The 22,088-nt window shown below is 39.2% G+C and overlaps 1 protein-coding gene across 9 annotated transcripts in view; it reads left to right on the top strand.

The window, feature by feature from the left end:
* NCKAP5 (NCK associated protein 5) overlaps positions 1–22,088 on the top strand; it is a 674,857-nt gene that overhangs the window by 293,735 nt on the left and 359,034 nt on the right. For 8 of the 9 annotated variants that reach the window (XM_034423812.2, XM_060687933.2, XM_087884207.1 and 5 more), the window contains one exon: positions 8,027–8,090. The exons of the other annotated variant lie outside the window; for it this stretch is intronic. In XM_034423812.2, the coding sequence (XP_034279703.2) occupies positions 8,027–8,090 (64 nt within the window). The remainder of the gene's footprint in view (positions 1–8,026; positions 8,091–22,088) is intronic. 9 annotated transcript variants of the gene reach the window in all.

Below are 22,088 nucleotides of genomic sequence, written 5' to 3'. Positions count from 1 at the left end.
ACCATCAAGGCCATTCAACCTGTCCCTCTTTCGCAAAGGGGTAACGGGTTTTACTCCCGTTTGTTTCTGGTCCCCAAGGCCTCGGGAGGCTGGAGAGCCATTCTCGATTTAAAGTCCCTCAACCGACACATCGTCTACCGTCGGTTTAAGATGCAGTCGCTTCAGACCATCCTGCTCTGCATCCGTAGAGGAGACTTTATGTCTTCCATCGATTTAACCGAGGCCTATCTCCATATTCCCATCCTCCCCTCTCACCGTAAATTTCTTCGTTTTTCTTATGACGGGCAGCATTTCCAGTATGCTGCCTTACCATTTGGCCTTTCATCTGCCCCCAGGGTATTCACTAAAATAATGGCGGCCCTTATGGCCCATGTCGCTTCTGTCCCTATACGCGCACTTTTTTATTTGGATGATATCCTTATCCTGTCCCAGTCCCAAATTCAAGCAAACAGAGATCTTTCCTCTGTTATGGCTATTTTACAAAACCACGGTTTTTCCATTAATGTCTCTAAGAGCCATCTGTCACCCTCTACGTGCCTAAAACACCTTGGGGCCATTATCGATTCATCCACCCTGCGGGTATCTCTGTCACAAGAGCGCCAGTCCAGTCTCTCTGACCTGGCTTCCTCGGTCAGGGGGCGGGCCTCGGCTTCCCTTCTGGTCCTCTCTAGTCTGCTGGGTAAGATGGTCTCCGCTTACGGCATTGTGCCGTGGTCTCGCCTCCACAGCCGGGAGCTCCAGTGGCTATTACTCCCATTCCAACGGAGTTTCCGCAGCACTTCAGCCTCCAGGATTGTCCTGCCGCCGAGAGTACTAGACTCGCTCAGTTGGTGGACGCCATCAGCGGTATCCCGGGGCTCTTTCTTCGGAGAGGCCGACAGGATTGTCATCACAACGGACGCCAGTCTGTCTGGATGGGGTGCACATCTGGGGAAACTTCTAGTGCAGGGTCTTTGGTCTTCTTCGGAGCAGACCCTCAACATCAACTTGCTGGAACTGCGGGCCATCTACCTGGCCCTACTGAGCTTCGAACCTCAGGTCCTTGGCAGGGACGTCCTCATCCTGACGGATAATGTCTCTGCCAAGGCACATGTCAACAGGCAAGGCGGCACCAGATCTCGTTCCCTGCTGAAGGAGTCTCTCCGCCTGGGTCTCTGGGCGGAAATCCACCTGTCGTCGCTCCGAGCGGAGCATATCTCCGGAACGGCGAACGTCTGCGCGGATTCCCTCAGCCGTCACCTCATCGACCCTGCCGAGTGGAGCCTATGCCCCCTCCTCTTCAAGGACTTAACCTCCCGATTCGGCACCCCGTCGTTGGACCTGTTTGCTTCGAGCGAGAATCATCAGCTGCCCCGCTTCTTCTCCCGCTATCCCTCTCCGGGTGCGGAGGCGGTGGATGCATTACGCAGCCCTTGGCCAGCCGGGCAGCTCCTCTACGCCTTTCCTCCATTGCCACTCATCTCCAGAGTCGTTCGGAAAATTCTCTCGGAGAGAGCAGAGGTCATCCTGCTTGCCCCACACTGGCCTCGTCACCCGTGGTTTCCCGACCTGAAGTCCCTGTCAGTTGCTCCTCCGTGGCGGATTCCCGACGATCGGATATCCCTACGGCAGGGGCCCATCCTGCACCCAGACCCTCAGTCCTTCCAGCTGACAGCCTGGCGACTGAGCGGCTCTTATTGACCAGGGCCTTCGTTCCCACGGGAGCCATCGAAGTCATCCAGGCTGCTCGTAGGCCCTCCACTCAGCGTATCTATGGCTCTACTTGGAGGACTTTTTCTGATTGGTGCCGTCGCCGTTCCATCTCTCCTACTGAGGTCTCGATCCTCCAGCTCTTGGACTTCCTACACGACGGTTTTGTGGCCGGCCTCGCTCCTAATACGCTCCGTCGCCAGGTGGCTGCCCTCTCTTCGGTACTATTCTGCGGTTCTAATACCTCGCTCTCCAATGATCCACTGATTCGGTCTTTTTTGAGGGGCGCCACCAATCTGCGGCCCCCCACAGTACACCGGTTCCCAACTTGGGATTTAAATAAGGTTTTGATAGCCCTCACTGGGCCTCCGTTCGAGCCACTGCGAGAGGTCAGCCTCAAGTACTTATCATTTAAGGTTTCCTTTTTAGTTGCTATCACCTCCGTGCGGAGGATTTCTGAACTCGCAGCCCTCTCTGTACGACCGGATCTTTGCATTTTTCATACGGACAGGGTAGTCCTCCGCCTTGACCCTGCCTTCATCCCAAAAATTAATACCATCTTCCACAGATCGCAGGAGCTCTCCCTCCCGAATTTTTGCCCAACGCCTCGTTGCCGACAGGAGCATGTCTGGCATAAACTGGATGCACGCAGGGCCCTTCGGATTTATGTACACAGGACGGCCCCATTCCGGAGGACCGAGGCCCTATTCCTGTCCTTCCAACCTTCGTCGATGGGATCTCGAGCCTCCTCGGTTACTATAGGACGGTGGCTTAGGGCCACTATATCATCAGCTTACGAGGCTCATTCCCTGGAACCTCCTCATGGCATCACTGCGCATTCTACGCGGAGCGCCTCCACCTCAGCTGCATGGGCCACCCAGGCCTCTTTGGAGGAGGTTTGCCGGGCGGCAACATGGTCATCGGTGACTCCTTTTATACGGCACTACCATCTGGATTCATATGCGTCGGCTGACGCAGCATTCGGCAGGAGGGTTCTGCAGCAGGTCCGGCCTTTCCCTCCCTAGGAGACACCAAGCTTTGGTATGTCCCAGTATGACTGCCGTGGGCACTACTGTCGGAGAATGGGCGTTGGTCTTACCTGATACGCCCCTTCTCGAGCAGGCGCCCACGGCAGTCATCCCCACCCTATTTCTGGCCATTCCTGGTTCTTGACTGGGGTGGGAGGGGTTTTTTCACTTCTTTCTTTCTTTTGCTACAGACCACAGTCTGCTGGTCGACCTCGCCTCCAAACTGGAACTGAAGCAGGAAGAGGCAGGATTAAAGTTCCAGTAGACTCGGTCCTATTGGATAGCGAACGTGTCAATACCCAGTATGACTGCCGTGGGCGCCTGCTCGAGAAGGGGCGTATCAGGTAAGACCAACGCCCATTTTCATACTTATGACTATTGCAGCATCCCCATGGTCACATGATTTACATTCGAATGCTTGACAACTGATTCATATTTATGATGGCTGCAGTGTCCCGGGGTCTTATGACCATCTTTTGCGACTTTCTGACAAGCAAAGTCAGATTCGTTTAACCATCTGGGACACTAATTTAACAACTGCAGTGATTCACTTAACAAATGTGGCAAGAAAAGTCGTAAAAAGGGGCAAAGCTCATGTAACAAATTTCTCACTTAGCAACATAAATTCTGGGCTCAGTTGTGGTCATAACTCAAGGACTACCTATATTTCTTTTGTTGTATTTAGATTTGTTTCGAGAGTTCAATTTCTTTTCCAAAAATCATAAAAAGTTCTGTGTGTTCAGAGCTTCAGTGCTTAGTATTCTGTTTCAAAAGGGTGTTTTGTGCAGTCCCACACAAGGTCTGGTGCCTTTCTAACAGGTAGTTTGGTAAGCTATGAATATAGCCTACTTGTTAGAATAACTGATAAAATAGCAGCAGCCTCAGTGAACATATATAGCTATTTATGCATGTGCAAGACTTCATACTAGATGTAGCTGACAGGAAAATGTTGAGAGACAAATGTATCACTTGCTTTTGGGTGTAAGTATAATCACACTGTGAACGGCATTGCATGATTTTTTTTTGTAAAGTAGGAGACTTTTTATGTGAATATATACTGCAGTATATTCAAAGAAAAAGAAATTGGGTATAAAGTAATTAATTGATAGATGTGTGTCTACAGGGCTAGCTAAAGCCTATTGTGGAAGGCCAGGTGTCCCTCTCCTGTATTTTTTTCTATGTTTATCAAGAAATTAAACTATCAAATTATACAGAAATATTTTTAAAGAAATTGGTTCTTAAAGTATAGATTTTATATATCAGTATACTGTGATTACTCCAAGTAACATTAAACTGGCACATGTTACACCTTTGCTCCACAAGCTTCATTGGTTGCCAGCCTGCTTCCAGGTCCAATTCAAGATGCTGTTTTTGACCTTTAAAGCGGGGGTGCTTTTCAGCAGGTTCTGACAGGTTCTGGAGAACCAGTAGTGGAAATTTTGAGTAGTTTGGAGAACCGGCAAGTACCACCTCTGGCTGGCCCCAGAGTGGGGTGGGAATGGAAATTTTGCAATATCCTTCCCCCAGGAGTGGGGAGGGAATGGGGATTTTGCAGTACCCTTCCCCTGGAGTGGGGTGGGAATGGAGATTTTGCAGTATCCTTTCCCTGCCACGCCCACCAAGCCACGCCCGCAGAACCGGTAGTAAAAAAATTTGAATTCCACCACCGCTTTAAAGGCCTTCATTTGTATGGGACTGCAGTATCTGAAGGACTGTCTTCATCTGTCTAACAGAGGTATGTGTGAATGGGTTTCTTCTGACGGGACGCAGGAGACAAGCCTTTTCTGTCATGACACCCACCCTATCTCATTGTTCCTGTGGAACAGGCCGTATCCTTGACGTTTTTCCAGGAGTTTCTTAAAACATGGTTGTGTGAACAGACCAGGGAATCTCAAGGCAATAGTGATTTGATGAAATGGCTGCCTTGTTTTTAATAACAGTTTTCTCCACCATGTTGTTAATAATATTGTTCATGCCTTTTAATTGTAGCTGTTTTAACATTTTTATTTTATAATTGATTTTATTGTAAGCTGCTTAGTCACTTTACTGTGAGATGGGTGACTATATAAATTTGATGAATGAATGAATGAATGAATGAATGAATGAATGAATGAATGTGTTTTACTTCATGATAAAACGTGGCATTCTTTGACAGGATGGAGCGTCAGCAAGTCAGTTTGACTTATGTACCTTCTCTCACGCATCTCACGCATTTTTGCTTTTCATGGCTCCAGATCTTAAAGAACTTCTTGCAGGTTTCCTAATTATTGTGGTACATTAAATTTACATATTACATATTATTACATAATATATAATAAAATATATTTTATTATATATTTTAAATGATGAGATTTTTAATTAAAATAGTGCTTAACTGTCTGTTATCGCACAGAATGACATGTATTTATAAAAAGGAAAGCATTGTTTCAGAAATCTATGCAAAAATAATTATTACATATGAGAGAACAAACACGTTCTCTTTTTAAAAAACTTAGTTATAAGCATATTCATTTAACAAGGCTAAGTCAATACGCAAGATGAAAAGCATACCTTTTATTTATAAATAATTTCTAAAAAACATTCATTTTTTTTCCTAGCTAGAAATTTTTAAAAGTTGGAATTGGGCATAGAAAGAAATATCTTTAGTATGTTTATATTGATAAGTCTCAGTGCTGTATGTCTTAGAAATAAGCAGTTAGCAAGCAAAAGAAATAAATGTATTGATTAGAGATTTTCTCAAAATACTTCAAAAACCTTTGGATAATTTTTTTCCCCTTTAAAATGAAATCTGCTACCAAATAGTTTATACAATAAGGTAAAATAAAGTCAGTAAAAAATATAAAAAATTCTCCTGGCAAATGAAAAAAAGCTGTTTCCACAATATTTATTACATGTAATGGTAAGGCTAACAGAAGATTATCTCATAAAATAATTCTGAAATTAAAATAATAATAATTGGAAAAGATCCATTGAAAAAAATCTTAATATTATAAGAAGGACTTTATATTGCTTTATAAAAAGAAGTAGAATGAAATCTTACTAGGATTCCCAAAACAAAAAAAGACTTGCAGCCATTGTAGACCTAGAGAAAATGTGCAATAAATATGTGTAAGAAGCAAATTTATTAACTTGGGTTCTAGCCTATGATGAGAATGAGGCTAACTGAAGACTAACTTTCCACACATAGTGATGATCAATCAAAAGGTACCCTGTTGATCCTCATAAATCTCCCTACAGAAGGCTTTTTTCTTCCTGCTCCACAGGCTTTCTGCCTGCTGCTCCTCCTGTCAGATTGATTCTGAAAAGATCCTTGATGTCATCGTCTTTGCACTTGTACTTAAGCCAGCTTTTCTCAGGGGGACTAGTTGGCAGGGAACATGCTGATTAGGGAGTCATTAGGACATGTGTTGTCTGAATCCATTTCTAAAAAATGGAGATTCCTATTAGCGGTGCTGAGAGCAGAATATTCAGAGCTCAAGAAAAGATGCTTCAAGAGGGGCTTCCCTGGTTTGGAAGAAACAGAATCTGCGCTTTGATTCTGAGCTGTTGAATTTCAGGGCAAAGTATGATTTGAAAGAACTTGACAAATGTTTATCTTAAAGGTAGAGGGTTTTAATCTTGCCTTACAGATAGGAATTATATAGGCTGACGTGTGGAATATAACATTAATCACCCATCAGAGTAACAAATATTGGACATTTTCATGCTTATTTTTTCTTTTATTTTAAGGTGCCAAAAGGGTATCAAGGACTATGCTGCTTTGCATGATTCTGTTTACACAGATAGCTGAGGAAGTCCAAGAATACTAGCGTAGTTCATCTGAGCAATTGCTGTATTACTGTATACGTATATGGTCAGGGATAATGTATGATATAAGTGCCAGAAAACATACATTTAATGAAGGATAATGTTAATGTACTCTCCTGCTGTCAGTCTTGTGAGATAGTCCAGCCAAGAAGCACAACCAGAAGTGTTAACTCAGTCTTTATTGTAACGTTACATTAACAAAATCTTGCAAATTTGAAAGTACATCTCTCCCCCTCTTTCATCTTTACTGTCCAAGAAACTAGGGATCGGGTGAAATCCAGCAGGTTCTGACAGGTTCTGGAGAACCGGTAGTGGAAATTTTGAGCAGTTTGGAGAACCGGCAGCGGAAATTTTGAATAGTTCAGAGAACCGGCAAATACCATCTCTGGCTGGCCCCAGAGTGGGTGGGAATGGAGATTTTGTAATATCCTTCCCCCAGGAGTGGGGAGGGAATGGAAATTTTGCAGTATTCTTCCCCTCTAGTGGGGTGGGAATGGAGATTTTGTAGTATCCTTCACCTGGAGTGGGGTGGGAATGGAGATTTTGCAGTATCCTTCCCCTGCCATGCCCACCAAGCCACGCCCACCAAGCCACACCATGCCCACCAAGCCATGCCCACAGAACTGGTAGTAAAAAAATTTGTGTAGACTGTGAATCTTCTCTTCTCCCAAGGCATTCCCACATATCAGTCCACCTGTTGCTTACCATATCCATAAAATTTGTGAGTGCTTCTCATATAAAAAGTATTTGTCATACGCTGTGATTCATGATTCATTAATGATTTCTTGAAAGAGTCATTTAATCAAATTATGGAATTTGCTAGGAATCACTGCTTAATTTAGTTTAATTTATATTTTCAATTGTGAGAAATCAATTTTATTAGAACTGTTTTCTTTTTAACAAGAAGCTAAAGCTCACTTTGAATCTTGCGACACAAGTTAAAAGAAGAAATGTGTGGTCTCACTGTAGAATGCAATTTATATAAAGAAAAACCTGTTTCTTTAAACTCTAGGCACAATCCAAATTGGTTGTGTCATTTTGCACAAGTAGTGCTGAGACCTGGCCTGCTTAACTTGTAGTGGGAAAGGACCACACTGATGAATTAAAAGTCCTCACAGGCTACAAAGAAATATCTAACATACTATGAGCTGTTTTGAGGCTAAAAGAAGGAAGTAGCACTGAGGTTGGCAATAGTAATAAGTCTTGGAGATGCTTGCTGTTGCATTTTTTTGGGGGAGTGGCAACAGTAAATTTATTACTTTTTTTAAAAAAAGGTCAGCAAGCTGCATAATGCGTGTGTTGTGGAGGCCTGGCTTAACTATCATTCAGTCCCTTAAACAAAGAATTCTGGTAGTATTAGAATTATCGAAAATATGGCCGAGGAAACAAATTGTGTTGAGGTATATGACTGACAAATCATAAATTCCACAGTGATATATAAATATTATCCTTAATTATGAGTGCAAAACGAGCAGCTATTTATCCTTCCCTTCTTTCCATAGGGAAAAGTTGTCTGTGGCTCGGCTACAGCAAGAAGTTGCCCGCAGTAAGAGTGACGGAACAATGGTAAGTTTTGGCAATCCTCCAATTTGTATTTCCAGTTGTATTGCAATTAAACCTTCAAGCATGCTGGCTTTGATTGAGAGTAGAACCAAAACACAAATGCATCATTTTACACCAAATGCAGTCAAAAGTTTATTAAGGTATCTCTCTCTGTTTGTTTGTTTTTGTGGGCAAGGTAAGAATCCTGGAAAAATGTTATCAGTAAAAATACTGATTTTCCTTCTGATGACCAAGTGAAAAATCATAGTAATTAAGTACATAAATAGGCAATTAGAGATTGGAATTAGATACACTTGATTAGTAATTAATCACCTATTACTGGCAATTGAGAAAGAAAGACATGAAAATGCTTGAAAGATTGATTATGCTAATCCTTAGTCTTAAATCCATTCAGATTTGTTGTTGTTGTGAGATTCATTTACAGTACAGCTAGTGCAGCTGTAGAACTATAGCTGTAGTACAGCTATAGAAAGCTAGTGCAAAATTAGCATTGGTAATCACAGTATTGATTTAACAAGATTTAAATTTTTCATGAACCTTACTTGCACTTTTGTTTTATGCCCTCACTTTGTGAATGAGGTCTCCTTGCGCTGAGCTGAAGGATCATATGAAGATAAAAACTTGATTCAGTATAATGGTAAATCAGGATTTAGCACCATCTGGAAGAACTTCTGTGAAGCTCAAGTCTTTCATGCTTTCCTTTCTGTCTTTTTACATGGTCAAAAGGAGGATTCAGTTACTGTGATTTGTGCCTTGCCATTACATATAAGCCAGAGTACATTCATTAAAACAAACCAAGTTAGGTTTTGCAGTCCAATTAACAATGTATAAGCATTTATTTTAAACTGAATTGCCTGATGTGTAGTTATAATAAACTAGAAGTTTATTATACAAGGAACTGGGTCCTGATCGGGGTGAAATCCAGCAGGTTCTGACAGGTTCTGGAGAACCGGTAGCGGAAATTTTGAGTAGTTCGGAGAACCGGCAAATACCACCTCTGGCTGGCCCCAGAGTGGGGTGGGAATGGAGATTTTGCAGTATCCTTTCCCTTCCCATGAAGCCACACAACGCCCACCAAGCCGAACCGGTAGTAAAAAAAATTGGATTTCACCACTGGTCCTGATCATACCCTTCTTTGAGCTATGTTGTAAAAGAGATAACCCAGAGGATTTGCTGGGTCTATAGCCGTGATGGTGAACCTATGGCACGCCTGCCACAGGTGCACGCGGAGCCATATCTGCGGGCATGCAAGCCGTTGCCCTAGCTCAGCCCCCCAGCTGATTTTCGGCTGGCCCCGCCCACACCATCCCTCCCCTCCCAGGAGTCTCCCTGCAGCCCATTTTGGATGCCAGGTAAGTACAGAGCTCGTGCGGAGGCTCTGGGAGGGCGTTTTTGGCCTCCCGAGGGCCTCCAGGGGTGTGAGGGAGGCCATTTTCACCCTCCCTAGGCTCCAGGAAAGCTTCTGAAACCTGGGAAGGGTGAAAAACGGGCCTACCAGTCCCAACGGAAGTCTGGAAATGGGTCATTTCCAGCCTCCAGAGGCTTCAGGGAGGCCTGCTAGGCCCAAAATGGGGCGCAGGGGGATCGTGTGTGCATGCGTGAGGGAGTGGGGCACCAGGGCCCATTGAATTATGGATGTGGGCAGGCGTGCGCGCGAGTCCTCTGCGCTCCCCCCGCTTTTGGCACACGACAAAAAGGTTAGCTATCCCTGGTCTATAGTATCATTTATGTGACACAACACTGAATACAAACATGGCCAAAATTCTAGAGTTGATTTGTTCTAATTTGAAATTTAATGAGACCAGAACTTATTTTATATATGTATGTGCATAACTGCATATACCTAGCCTTTTTTGCTCTGTGAGGATCTGGCTTCTAACAATAACAACAACAAAAAAAAAAAAAAAAGGAAAGGGATTAAGAAAAAAGCAAAACCCAAACCATGTAACAGTTAAAAGCCTGGTGAAACAGATGCAGTTTACAGACCTTCTAAACACCAAGATAATAGGGGATAAACACAACTTCTGAAGCATCCCTTTTTCCTGATAGATGAATGTAATACTTTTTTTATTGGCTAACATTATTTTTCTAAATACTTATTGTCTGTCACTCTGATGTATTTTGAAATTTCATATTTCACTTACAGTATCTATGTCATTTGGCATTTGTTCTATAGTATTCTATTCAGCTGAGGATAAAATTGATTGTGGAAAAAATTATCACGAAAGAAGTGGGGGAAAAAATTAAATAAAAATTGAATGGAACATGCTGCTTCTTTGTTTCCAGTATCGTAATCATAAATATGATTTCGGCATTTCAGGGACCCTTAAAGTGATGCCTAGCCATAAAGCTGAATATTAATTACCATATAGTATAAATGACGAAGCTTAAATTTAATTCAAAATTAATTTCTCCCTTGAATATAATATTTTGAGCAAAATTAGCACTAGTAGAATTACAGGTACTCCTTGATTTACAACCATGCAAGTCACTTTTTTCAGTGCTGTTGTAACTCTGAACATTTAGCAACTGTTCAGAGTTACAACAGCACTGAAAAAAGTGACTTGCAACTGGTTCTCACGGTCTCAATTGGGGTTGCAAGACGAAGACTGCCTGTACTTTATTATGTATCATTTTGCATTTATTTATCCCACAATAAAGCCTAAGTTTTTTTCTGAGGTATAAGTTTGGATCCCATGTTTATTGTAATGGAAGAGAACTTGTGCATCTTTGAGATACATCTGAGAAGCTATAACAGATCTAGAGACAGGCCCAGACACAGCTTCTGAGTGTCTCAGTTACATGTCTTCATACATGACTGAGACATCACCCTCCTTTTGCCCTATTTCAGTTTGCTGTAATAGAAACAGCTTTAGCAGCTGGGTTTTTAATTATAACCAGTATCTTTCATAGTTCAAGCATTGATATGTCCTGTCCTCAGCAAGTCTAGGGCCAGTGATGCTAATGCTTCTATTTCTTAGTTTCCAGGCAATAGTAGTTATATCTTGCTTGGTGATAGAACTTGTCCCATCAAGTGGTAAAAAGTTCAAAGGCTGAATTTTCATGTCTCAATGAATGCTTATTGTCAGAGGCATTAAGAACACTGTCTCTCCTATTCACTTATTTTTCTGCAAGAATATCACTAATAGCCCTATTGCAAATGGGAATCCAAACTACAATTCTGTTCTCTAAATTGGAAGTACTAGCTTAATCTGACAAATGCATTTAGATAGGACTCTCTCTGTGTGTGTTTGGACCAGATAGTGGCATCCTTGATTCCTGGTCTCAAGGAAAAAGGGTTCAATTTGTCCATTTTGCTGTCTTGGTATTCTGGGAAGTTTTAAAAGCTCTGGAAAAGATTTCAAGTGCCAGGGAAAAGGGTCTGTGAAGATCCTATATTTGGGCATTCTGGCCCAATTCTTCATCCAGTTTATGAGATCAAAAGAGGATGAAGAAGTATGTCCTGGTATGTTATGCCAGATAAAGCTGATATCCTTCAACTTTACTTTTGAAGTCCTTGAAAAAGGCTTTTCTAATAGGTATGAGGAAGCCCTGATTTGATTTCTGTGGGGCTTGTTTCTCTGTGCAGCTGTCTACAGTTGGTGGTACATTAGGCCTTTAGTTCTACTTGAGATTCTTTGCAGTTATCTCATTCAGATGTGAGGATTTCCAAGAGCTTTTAGTGTGTTATTTAAAAAACTTTATTTCAATTCTGTAAATCTCTCTGCAGTTTTCAAAAACCGTTATAAATAAATAAAAGGGTAACAAGAATAAGAGAGGCAATAATTATTCAGTAGTTTCAAGTAACAAAACGTTCTGTTATAAAACATGATACAACAATAAATGTATTCAGTATTGGTGTGGGAAAAATGTCCACTTAAATTAGGAACCAGAGGGTTTTGAGATGTATGCAACAAAGTGTCCTTTATTGCCATGTGCAACTATAGTGGTCATGGGGAGCTCACCCAAGGTTGTAGAAAAGAGTTTTTAGATTAAATTATTTTGGTTTATTACTTAGAAATGATAAAGAATGCAGCAAATCACAGTGTGAGAATACTGGAATACTTCTGATAATACATTGGGATGACTGTAGGACATCACCCCTGCATTCTTCTAGCACAGTTCTGACTATAAGACAAATGCATACAATTGGGAATTTGTCATGATTCATATTTCAGCACAAATCATTTTTTTCTGTTTGGTAGCCTTTGTCTAAATGAAGCGTTTCAAATGTCTAGATGTATTCCTTTAACTTTTATTAACTCTTATCACTTTTTTTTGTTTATTTTTTAGGCTGTAGCATAAATTACAGCTGTCAAGATCTTTATTTCATAAAGATTAAACCCAAATCAATTCTTCAATTAGTCTTTCAGGTTGGCATAGATTTCACGAAAGATAGGCCAGAAGTCCTTATTTTGCTGTGTTCCCTGCTGTGGGTTTAAGTGATACAAAGTGATTATCATGGCTTCTGCTCTGCGTCCGTCTAATTCACACCTGCACCCTTTTGTAGAAGCACAACACTTTAACTGAATATGAGGTCCCAGTTGGTTTGGTTCTTTTCCTTTTTAAAATCCTTGAGCGTTAGATTGATTTATGAATGTATCAGATTCTTTGTTAGCGTGTAAACTACTAATTAATTTAAAGCTCCTCTGGGAAAAATTAAAGCCCTGGTTAAGACTTTCAACAGGCTCAGATGGTGCTAATAATAGGAAAGCAAGTTATATTAATGAATTTAAGTGTGATCATTCCTATCATATCCCTTCCCCCAAACTACTCCCATATGCAGGAAAAAGCTGGACCAAACTACTGTAGATGGAACCAACAAAGAATTAGAAGATGTAGCAACATCTTAAATCTTGAATTAAATAGTGATTGAGGCTATTTTGGTGGTGGGGTATAACTTTATACTCTTTAAATTAATATTATAATTTATATTCTAACTATATGATTAAGAAAAGCTTCCCATACACTTTATAAATGCAGGGGTTTTTATTAATAATTTTGTTCATGTTTGTTAACACTTTATTGAATTACTAATAATTTTTAGCTACAAATTTGCAGTGCATTTATATCCCTAAGTCAGTGAGATTTAAATAGTTAAAAGACTTTTCAGAGTATGTGCATAATAAACTGAGTTGATTACAGTGATAAATCTGCCCTTGCCTAATGATATTCCACACGCTGTCACAAGAAACTCTGTATGGATTGAGAACCCTGCCCCCCAATTCCCCCAAAGACTTTCAACTGTACAGACACCATTCTACTACATGGTGTCCTCAACTTATGACCACAATTGACCACAGTTGAGTCTAAAATGTTTTCTGTTAAGCAAGACAGTTAAGTGAGTTTGCCTCATTTTACAACCTTTCTTGCCACAGTTGTTAAGTGAATCACTGTTGTTGTTAAATTAGTAACACAGTTTTTTTAAAATAAATTTTATTAAAGCATTTTGTTATAGCTCAAAAAATATAAAAATAAACCATATAAAAATATCCATATATATAAACACCAATAATCAGAGAGTAAAAATAGAAAATATTTACACGGTTTTAAGTGAATCTGGCTCCCCCATTGACTTTGCTTGTTAGAAGATAGTAACAACTATTATGGCAGTTGTTAAGTGAATTTTGTGATTGTAAGTTCGAATCTACTCTCCCAAATGGGGATTTTTTGCTGTTAAGTGACTGATTGTAAAAAAGTGGAAATGTAGTTTGATAGAGGGTAGCAAGTGATTAACTTTGTCTCGGTTCCAAACTTTACCTGGGAGAGGTCTGATTATTCTTTAGATTAGGACTAAGAAACATCTTTAGGACCATCAGGAAAATCTAAGCATCCTGAAAAAAGGAGTCACAAACCATCTCCATATTATTTCCAAAATAACTATACGGATGCATCTATATTGTCACCAGAAATGAAGCTTCTTTACCTTAACAAATTTTCTTAGATGTAGATGTCTAATCAAATAATATTAGAAATTATGCTGGAAATCTAATTTTTTTTTAAAAAAAACACTCCCTTTTAACCACATGGGTGGAAAGAACATGCCCTCACTTTTTACTAGGACATCTTTGCTAAGTTGTTGTGTTCTGTAAGACTCCGTTTCTTTTGGCTTGGGCAGGAAGGGTCTGTAGATTGCTCATCACCGAGATTACAAGTATTATATAGTTACACAAACATGTGGTTAGGAAATGATAAGATTTGGTTAGGCCTGTAGGGGTAAGCAAGCTGACATCCATACTTTGGAAGAAAGGACAAAAATGTTGTGACTTTATATTTTCTATAATTAGAAAAAAAACAAAAAACAAAACCCTAAGTGTGTATTAAGTCGCCCTGTATGCTTCTCACTGCTATTGTGGCACTCTTCCCTCCATCCCCCTGCCTTGCTCATTTAAATGTCTCTTATGTCATTAATGTTGCTCCATTAATCACCTGGCAAAGGAGTGACCCAGGCTCTGCAGAGATGGCTGTGTGAGAGAGCCAGCACATCCTCTGGGCCTTTATTGGGGGTGTAGGAATCACATGCATGTTTTTTGAAAGAACTGTTTTATACATGGAAGCATAATGTTCCTCTTTCAGCTTAGAAGGTTTTGCTTTTTTTTTTTTTTTTATCACAGAAGGGATAAATCTGTGCAATTGCCTAAGGCAGTTAGAAATCCTTTCATGCTTCAGCATTGGGGTTATTTGGAAATACATGTTGTTAGCAGCAAACGAAGTGTTAAAAAATGAGATGCAAAGGCTAACTTATCTTTCCTTCCTTCCTTGCAAAGAGGTGGGTCCCGTATTTAATGTATTTGAATTTGTTTCCAGTAATTTTGGTATTAATAATAAACAGCAACATCTTAACTAAGGCCTATTATTTCTCTTAGGGCTTTTTTGTGATTTTATTTTTGCTCTTGTCAGTCTGCATGTGGATATAAGAACTGCATGTGAAATTTAATGTGGATCATTATGCATGATATGTGGGTTCATTACTGGAGATTCTGAAAATCATTATGGTTTTAAGTCAACTTTGTTCTTTAAAAGCCTCGCTGCTCCATTTAGAGAAATGTCATCATAATTTCCAGGGGTGGGTTCTAAAATTTTTTTACTACCGGTTCTGTGGGCGTGGCGTATTTTGTGGGCGTGGCTTGATGGTCATGTGACAATTCTTTAGGATTTAGCAGAGGTACTGGTGTACCAGGCTTTTAACTGCTTGCAGAGCTGTACCGATCTACTCATTTGTTTTTGCAGGCACCAGTCTACTTATTTGTTTTTGCAGGCACTGGTCTACCCATTTATTTTTGCAGGTACCGGTCTACTCATTTGTTTTTGGAGGCACCGGTCTACCAGCACACTGCCTTTTAACACTGATCAGTTGTAGGGCAGCCCTTTGAAGCCCCGTGCAAGAGTTTAAACAGTTTTTTTCCTTCTAGCCGATCAGCTGGGACTCAGGAGGCAGCAATAGATTGGGGTGGGGCCAAATAAAAGGTAAGAATAATGTGAGGGGGCGGGGGGGCAGAACCGGTTCGGTGACATCATATCGTCACCGCTACCGGCTCAGTGGAACCGGGCCGAACTGGGAGGAACCCACCACTGATAATTTCCAACTTGAAATGAAAGGGGGGTATATTGTACAAATTTAAATGTAACAAAATATGGAATTTAACCATGACTTAACTTGTAAGAATTTTATGTTGTACTATTAACTGTGATCAAAAAGGGGAAAAAATATTTCCATGTACTCCTATAGTACTCCAAACGAACATTGTTGATTTCTTTTGGATAAATAATCCGTAGGAGAAGAATATGCTCAATTGGAAGGTAGAGTGAAATGTGTCATCGGTTTAGAGTCTTTGCATTGCCACAAAAGACCCAAGTCCAGTCCCCTGTGAATTCTGCTGACCCTTGTTTGTTTGTTTATTAATTTTTTATGCCACCCATCACCAACCCATTCAAAGTGACTCTGGGCACCAGTTTAGCTTCGACCATTCGTTGACCAAATTCTTGTGTACAGGTAGCAATAATAAACTCTAGAAGGAATTTTAGAATTGCTGATGATCAAACTATTTCTGAGTAGCATTTGCTATTAAATTGTTTATGTTCCAATCATGCACTTAAATGATTCTTCCAGTTCTTCACTCTTTTAGTCCAGATCTTCCAAACTGCTGTTCTGAAGATCAGTTCTAAAAGCTGACATTTATCTGCAACCTGCCTTTTTCATTCAGAAGGCTGGAATCAGAACAGAGCATCTATGATTTATTTTCCTTGGAAAGCTTGCTACTTAAAGTCAATTTATAATTTACTTAATTTCCCTTCTAATGCCTTTATATCTTTGTTTAGATTTCTACCTCCTGCTGGCCATCCCAGGTTTTTTTAATTATAGATTGCACTTTGCTTAGGCTTGTATTTATATTTTACTTTCTAGGTAGCAGTAATATCCATGATGTTTATTAGAAGTTAGCTTTCTTCTGTAATTTAGAATTTCATCCGAAATACTGAAAGCCCTCTTATTTGCAAAATCCTGATTAAAGGTTTTCTGTCCTAGAACATAAACCTTTAGTTATGTTCTAACTTCTAGTTAGTTTCTGTGTGGACAGATTATCCTGGAGAAAATTTGTGTGTTTGGTAAAAGTTGACATTGATTTGTTGACAAATAATCGTGTTTCTAATTCCGTTTTCTCAAATTTGGGACCTTCCATAAGGGCAGATTCCACATCTTAGAATTAATCAGCATGACTGTTGGTAGGAATTCTGGGAGTTGAAGTGCACATATTTGGAGATAGTTTAAATTGGCTGTTATTTTTTCTATCCTTGACATCTATCATTGTTAAGGCTTCATTCTTGGATTTAGCGACAACAGACTTCTTGCTTTGACTCAAGATGGTTAAATAAATGGATTATTGCAGAGAAGTAGGAAGTCATACACAAAATAAATTCCCCTTCTTGTAGTTCACCCAGACTCATTATGTATGTATGTATGTATGTATGTATGTATGTATGTATGTATGTATGTATTCATCCATCATCTATCTGAGGGAATGAGGAGTTAAGAAATATGTATAATTAAAATGTTTGTGTGTGGTGTGTGTGCACAGAAACATACACACACACACACACATAGACACACACACGTATGTGGTCAGGCATATGGTCAGTCATTTCCCAACCTTGAAACATTCTGCTTTTTTATGTATTATTTTTATGTAATAAATAACAATAAGGCATAATATGTTATAGCAGCCCAAAGTTACATGTGCAAATGGCTAGGGAGAAAGCCGTCTTTTCTTACCTACCCACATTTTTTATATCTGTGGCTGCTTTCTGGGAATTTGCTTTCCTTCTGAGGTAAAAACCTGTCAATAATTTAGTATCACAATACGACTGGGAGATGTATGTCTGCTGCCCTGAAAACAATGCTACACATTTTAGCATGATTTACTGCGCTGCAACTGTTCCAAAGTCTGCACCATCCTTTGCATGTAGAATGAGGACGTAATTCAGTACAGCCATTGTAGATCAGATAGTCTTTAAAAGATTGAACAGCTGTCCGGAAAATACTAAATACACCCCTCCAGTGGCTGTCCTTCATTTCACTCAATGTATGACCTACAGAGCTTCAGTTAGTAATGGCTTCTTTGCTTGGGAGTCCACACTGGTTAAGGGTTGGTGACATCTTCCACTGTGTGGGTTTATGTTTCTTGCAGCTAAAACTAGTTATTGATATTTCAAAATTAGTTGGAGAAAATATTTTTCTGTGATCAATGATGGGGGGAAAAGTGATTCATAGTACACATGAAGGAAGCAGATCAAGCCCTGATATTTATGGCAACTAGTGCTATAAAGGAAACATTAATGTGATGGAATGTTTTCCTAGGAGGGAGGGAGTGCATTTCAGAGGAGCAACAGTTTAGACTATTAAGGGGAGCTGTCTTCACTCTCTTTCTCCTACAGTTTGTGTAGGAGAAAGAGAGTGAAGACAGCTCCCCTTAATAGTTCCCAGGGTTTATATTTCATAGTGAAGTAGTCTGTTTTGGTTTGGCAAGATTTCTATCTGTAGGTGAGTAACACTAAAGGAAACTGCTTAGACAATCTCAACTTGTCTCTGTTGTTTTTTGGAACCTGGAAATTAAAGTATGCTTCTATATCTTTTTATTCTTGATGAATGTATTTTATTCTCCTTATGTACACTGAGAGCATATACACCAAAGACAAATTCCTTGTGTGTCCAATCACACTTGGCCAATGAAGAATTCTATTCTATTCTATATGCTGGATTAGATGCAGATTTAAATCACATTTTTGGCCACTGCAATCCATGGAATCAGTAACATTTCACTCTACAAAATATATAATACCTGGTGAATAGTTATGACTCTACCCTGTTCATAGTAAACAATATGATATGCAGGAGTTCTTGTGTCTTGACCTATAGTGCCTGTTGCTAAAAATGGTTGTGCTTGGTGATACGTTTCCATTTAAACTCTTTTGTGGGTTACTGACAATATACAAATACTGAAAATAACTTAGATGAAATCAATACTATTATATTTTCCACCTTATATGTGGATTTATGAAGTTTATACTTGTATATCATCTCCCAGGCAAAGGGTGTTTACATCTTATATACTGGGATGCTGAGCATATATTTTGTATCCAACAGTTTTCTAGTTCAATCTAGACATAATTAGGTGGGGCTACAAAAGATTCTTGTTTATAAACCACTGGATTAGATGGAGCAAACATCTGATTTTGTATAAAAAAGTTCCCTGTGTTCCACTTTCTGTTAAGTTGTTATGGTTATTATCCGTTTTTATCAGAGTCTAAAATAATTCAAGCTAGAAATGCACGCGGTGTTTATTAGACATTATCCAGTCAGCTGTTTTATGCTGCAACACCTATGAAGAAGGTGGGCATATATGGGGGAAAAAACCCCACAGAACCAGGGAACCACATTCATTATGGGCTACAACAAGTGGATTTGGTATGGCGTGAAGTAAATATCTATCTATTGGGCCATGTTCTGGAAAACAAAATGAAACAGTCTGGTATATATGTCTATATGAACTCCAAGTGAGTTCCTTAATCTTCCTCAATACTGGGGTTTATGATTTGCATGTCAGCCAACCCTGGCTGTCTTAAAACTGGTATCTCAAATCCTTTACACGGAACTTCTAACATGGAACCTCTAATTTGGAGTATAGGAAGCATTCATCTTATTCCTGCATATAGGACTAGGCCAGTTTAGTTTAGTGGTTAGAAACCCAGGAGACAGTGAGTTCTAGTCCCACCTTAGCCATGAAAGCCAGCTGGGTGACTTTGAATGAGTCATTCTCTCATTCCAAAGCCCAACTCAACTCACAGGGTGGTTGTGGGGAAATTAGGAGGAGCATTAGGAATGTTTACCACCTTGAGTTACTTGTAAAAATAATAAAGGCAAGATACAAATAAGTTAAAAACAAACAATAAGTACAATCTATATAGAAATTGAGTTGAATTGATTATGAGGATAACTGCAATTTTGGTAGTTTAAAAACTTAACCTTTCATTACAATATTGGGGAGGGTGGTTTTTTTTAAAAAACAGAACTGGTGCACAATGTGATGTGTGTTTTATTTAGGAACCTTGAAACAAATTTGTGTTTCAGTTCATTTTTTTCTGTTTTGTGGTTAATGATTTCTTTACGTTTAGTACAATTATTTCCTGTTGTAAATGTTTTTAAATAAGCCAGTTTTCTAAATGTTACTGAAAATGCTATTTAGGGAGACAATTTGGTTGTTGCCTCTTTTCCAGTAATCAGTTTAATTTCTAAGTTAATTTATTAATTATAACATTCTTTGTAGCATAGAAAGCAAAATAGGTCCATTTGTTAATGATATTGCTTCGCTTTTCCTACCAGAAGAGGGAGCTGTATACATTTAAAATAGTTCCAATTACTAAAGTTCAGTTCAAGTAAAATATCAGTCATGTTGAGGTGTTTTTCTTCCTGCAGTGGTGAGAAGACTTTTTGAGTTTTCTGGATGTCTGAGTTGAAAATGTAATAAGCTTCCAACAACCCTTACACTGTTGTTTAAATCTTGTGGGAGTAATCCCAGTTTATCTGGATAATGGAAAATTAAGCTCTGAAAGCTACTTCTCACCTTTACCAGTAACGTCTTTAAAATGCTGAATTTGATATTTATCAGTGCTAAAATGTGGGATAATCTAATTACAATTTTAGTACTGCAGGCTGGAGGCAATTAGATTTGGAGAAAATTCAAAGAATGTATTTATGCTTGACTAAATGCAGGTCAACCTTTGCACCCATCTTCTGAGATTTATTAAATTAGCAAATATATCGTTGTTTTTGCGATGTGGGACAAATAAGGTAAGTTAGATCAAGGGATAGTAAAATAGAGTATTTCCAGAAATGCAGCATGCAAGGTTAAATTGAAAAAATAGGCCGGGGGTTCTTTGACATTTGCACATTAGATAACCCATGCAGAAGATGATCAAGGAAAAGTTGAGGGAGTTGTGTACAAGCCATTGGGTATATTTAATATCAGAGAAGCCGTTCCCTCTAGGGTGGAACAAATCCCATTTTATGGCTAGGAACAGATTATGGCGCCTTGGGCAATTCTTCAGTACCTAATAGATATGAAGCCCATCGACACTAATAATACTGAATTGTGGCTACTTTAATTTTAAAAGGTTAAGCTCAGCAGTTCAGAGCCCTCTCATATCCCCAGAGGCAATAATATATGTTGGAGTTGTGTATAACTCCAGTGATGAACCATAAAAGAAATGCTTTTTGTTGTCAACTTGAGCAAAAAAGAGAAAATTTGGAGACCTACTTTTGTAGGATACATAGAAAGAGATCTGTCACTGAAAGCAAGTTGGCCCAAAAAATCTATATTAATTAAGAACACAATTGTTGTGTGGTGAGAAAAAGACAAGCATCATGGAAAAAGGTTCCATACCCAATTGTATGAAAAGTAGTTATTTCTGTTCTTGCATAATGACCACTACAGTGTATATAAATTATATTGGGGCTATTTTTTATTTTACCAAATTATATATCATTTAGTTAGATTACTTCATAGTTATTTAATTAAATGCCCAGTTAAATTTAGGAATAGTTCATCTTTTATTTCCTTAGAACCATAGGACCCTTGGGGAGCTGAATAACCCTCATTCATTTAAGTGTTTCTATTCATTTCTTGTTCTATAGCAGTTGTGTATATACCAGTCAACCCTCAGTTGATGTATAAGAATTTGTTACCCCTTGTTCTTCTGTTATATATTCAAATGCACATCGTTTCTTATGTATTCAGAAAGTGCATTGAAATAATACAGGCTTGTAGATTCTCCACAATGTCACTTAAGAAAAACTTCATTAATTCAATTACACTGATATATGACCCAGAAATAATTTATATTGTAAAGATGCCCAAGGTTTTTTTTGTAAACTGAAACAAATTATTCTGATGGATAATTTTATATCCATGGACCAGATTTATTTCAATATGAAGGGAAGGAAAGAAGGAAGGAAGGAAGAAGGAAGGAAGGAAGGAAGGAGAGAGAGAAAAAGAAAGAAAGAAAGAAAGAAAGAAAGAAAGAAAGAAAGAAAGAAAATGAGTTAAACAGCCTTTATTAATAGTTACAAATTTGCTCACAGATCGCTTTCTTATTATCCTTTGGACTAATTTTGGTAAAGTAGCTTTAATTAAAACCCAAACTAAAAGGATGCTATGTTGCAAAGCATAACCTTCTGGAATAATTTTTCTTTTCAAGAACACCAATGGAATTTATCCTCATAGGCATTCTGAAAATAAAAATTACGGTTGGCAGCAAACTAGTCCTTTATTAAAGATTTATTTTCAATGTCAGAGCACAGCCAAAAAAAAAAAAAAGGGATTGTAAATAATCAAGCGGACAATGGTGCAAGAGAAGTGAAGGTGGAAGAAGAATTCAGCATTGTCCTCCCACCTGCTAAATCTTCTGCAGACGCCTTCCCATCTGGTCCTCTGTTAGCAAGTATGAACT

Source organism: Pantherophis guttatus, chromosome 1 (genome assembly GCF_059756535.1).
Source record: "Pantherophis guttatus breed Tessera chromosome 1, ASM5975653v1, whole genome shotgun sequence".
NCBI classification, from domain to species: Eukaryota; Metazoa; Chordata; class Lepidosauria; order Squamata; family Colubridae; genus Pantherophis; species Pantherophis guttatus.
This window is presented reverse-complemented; position numbering and strand designations above follow the sequence as displayed.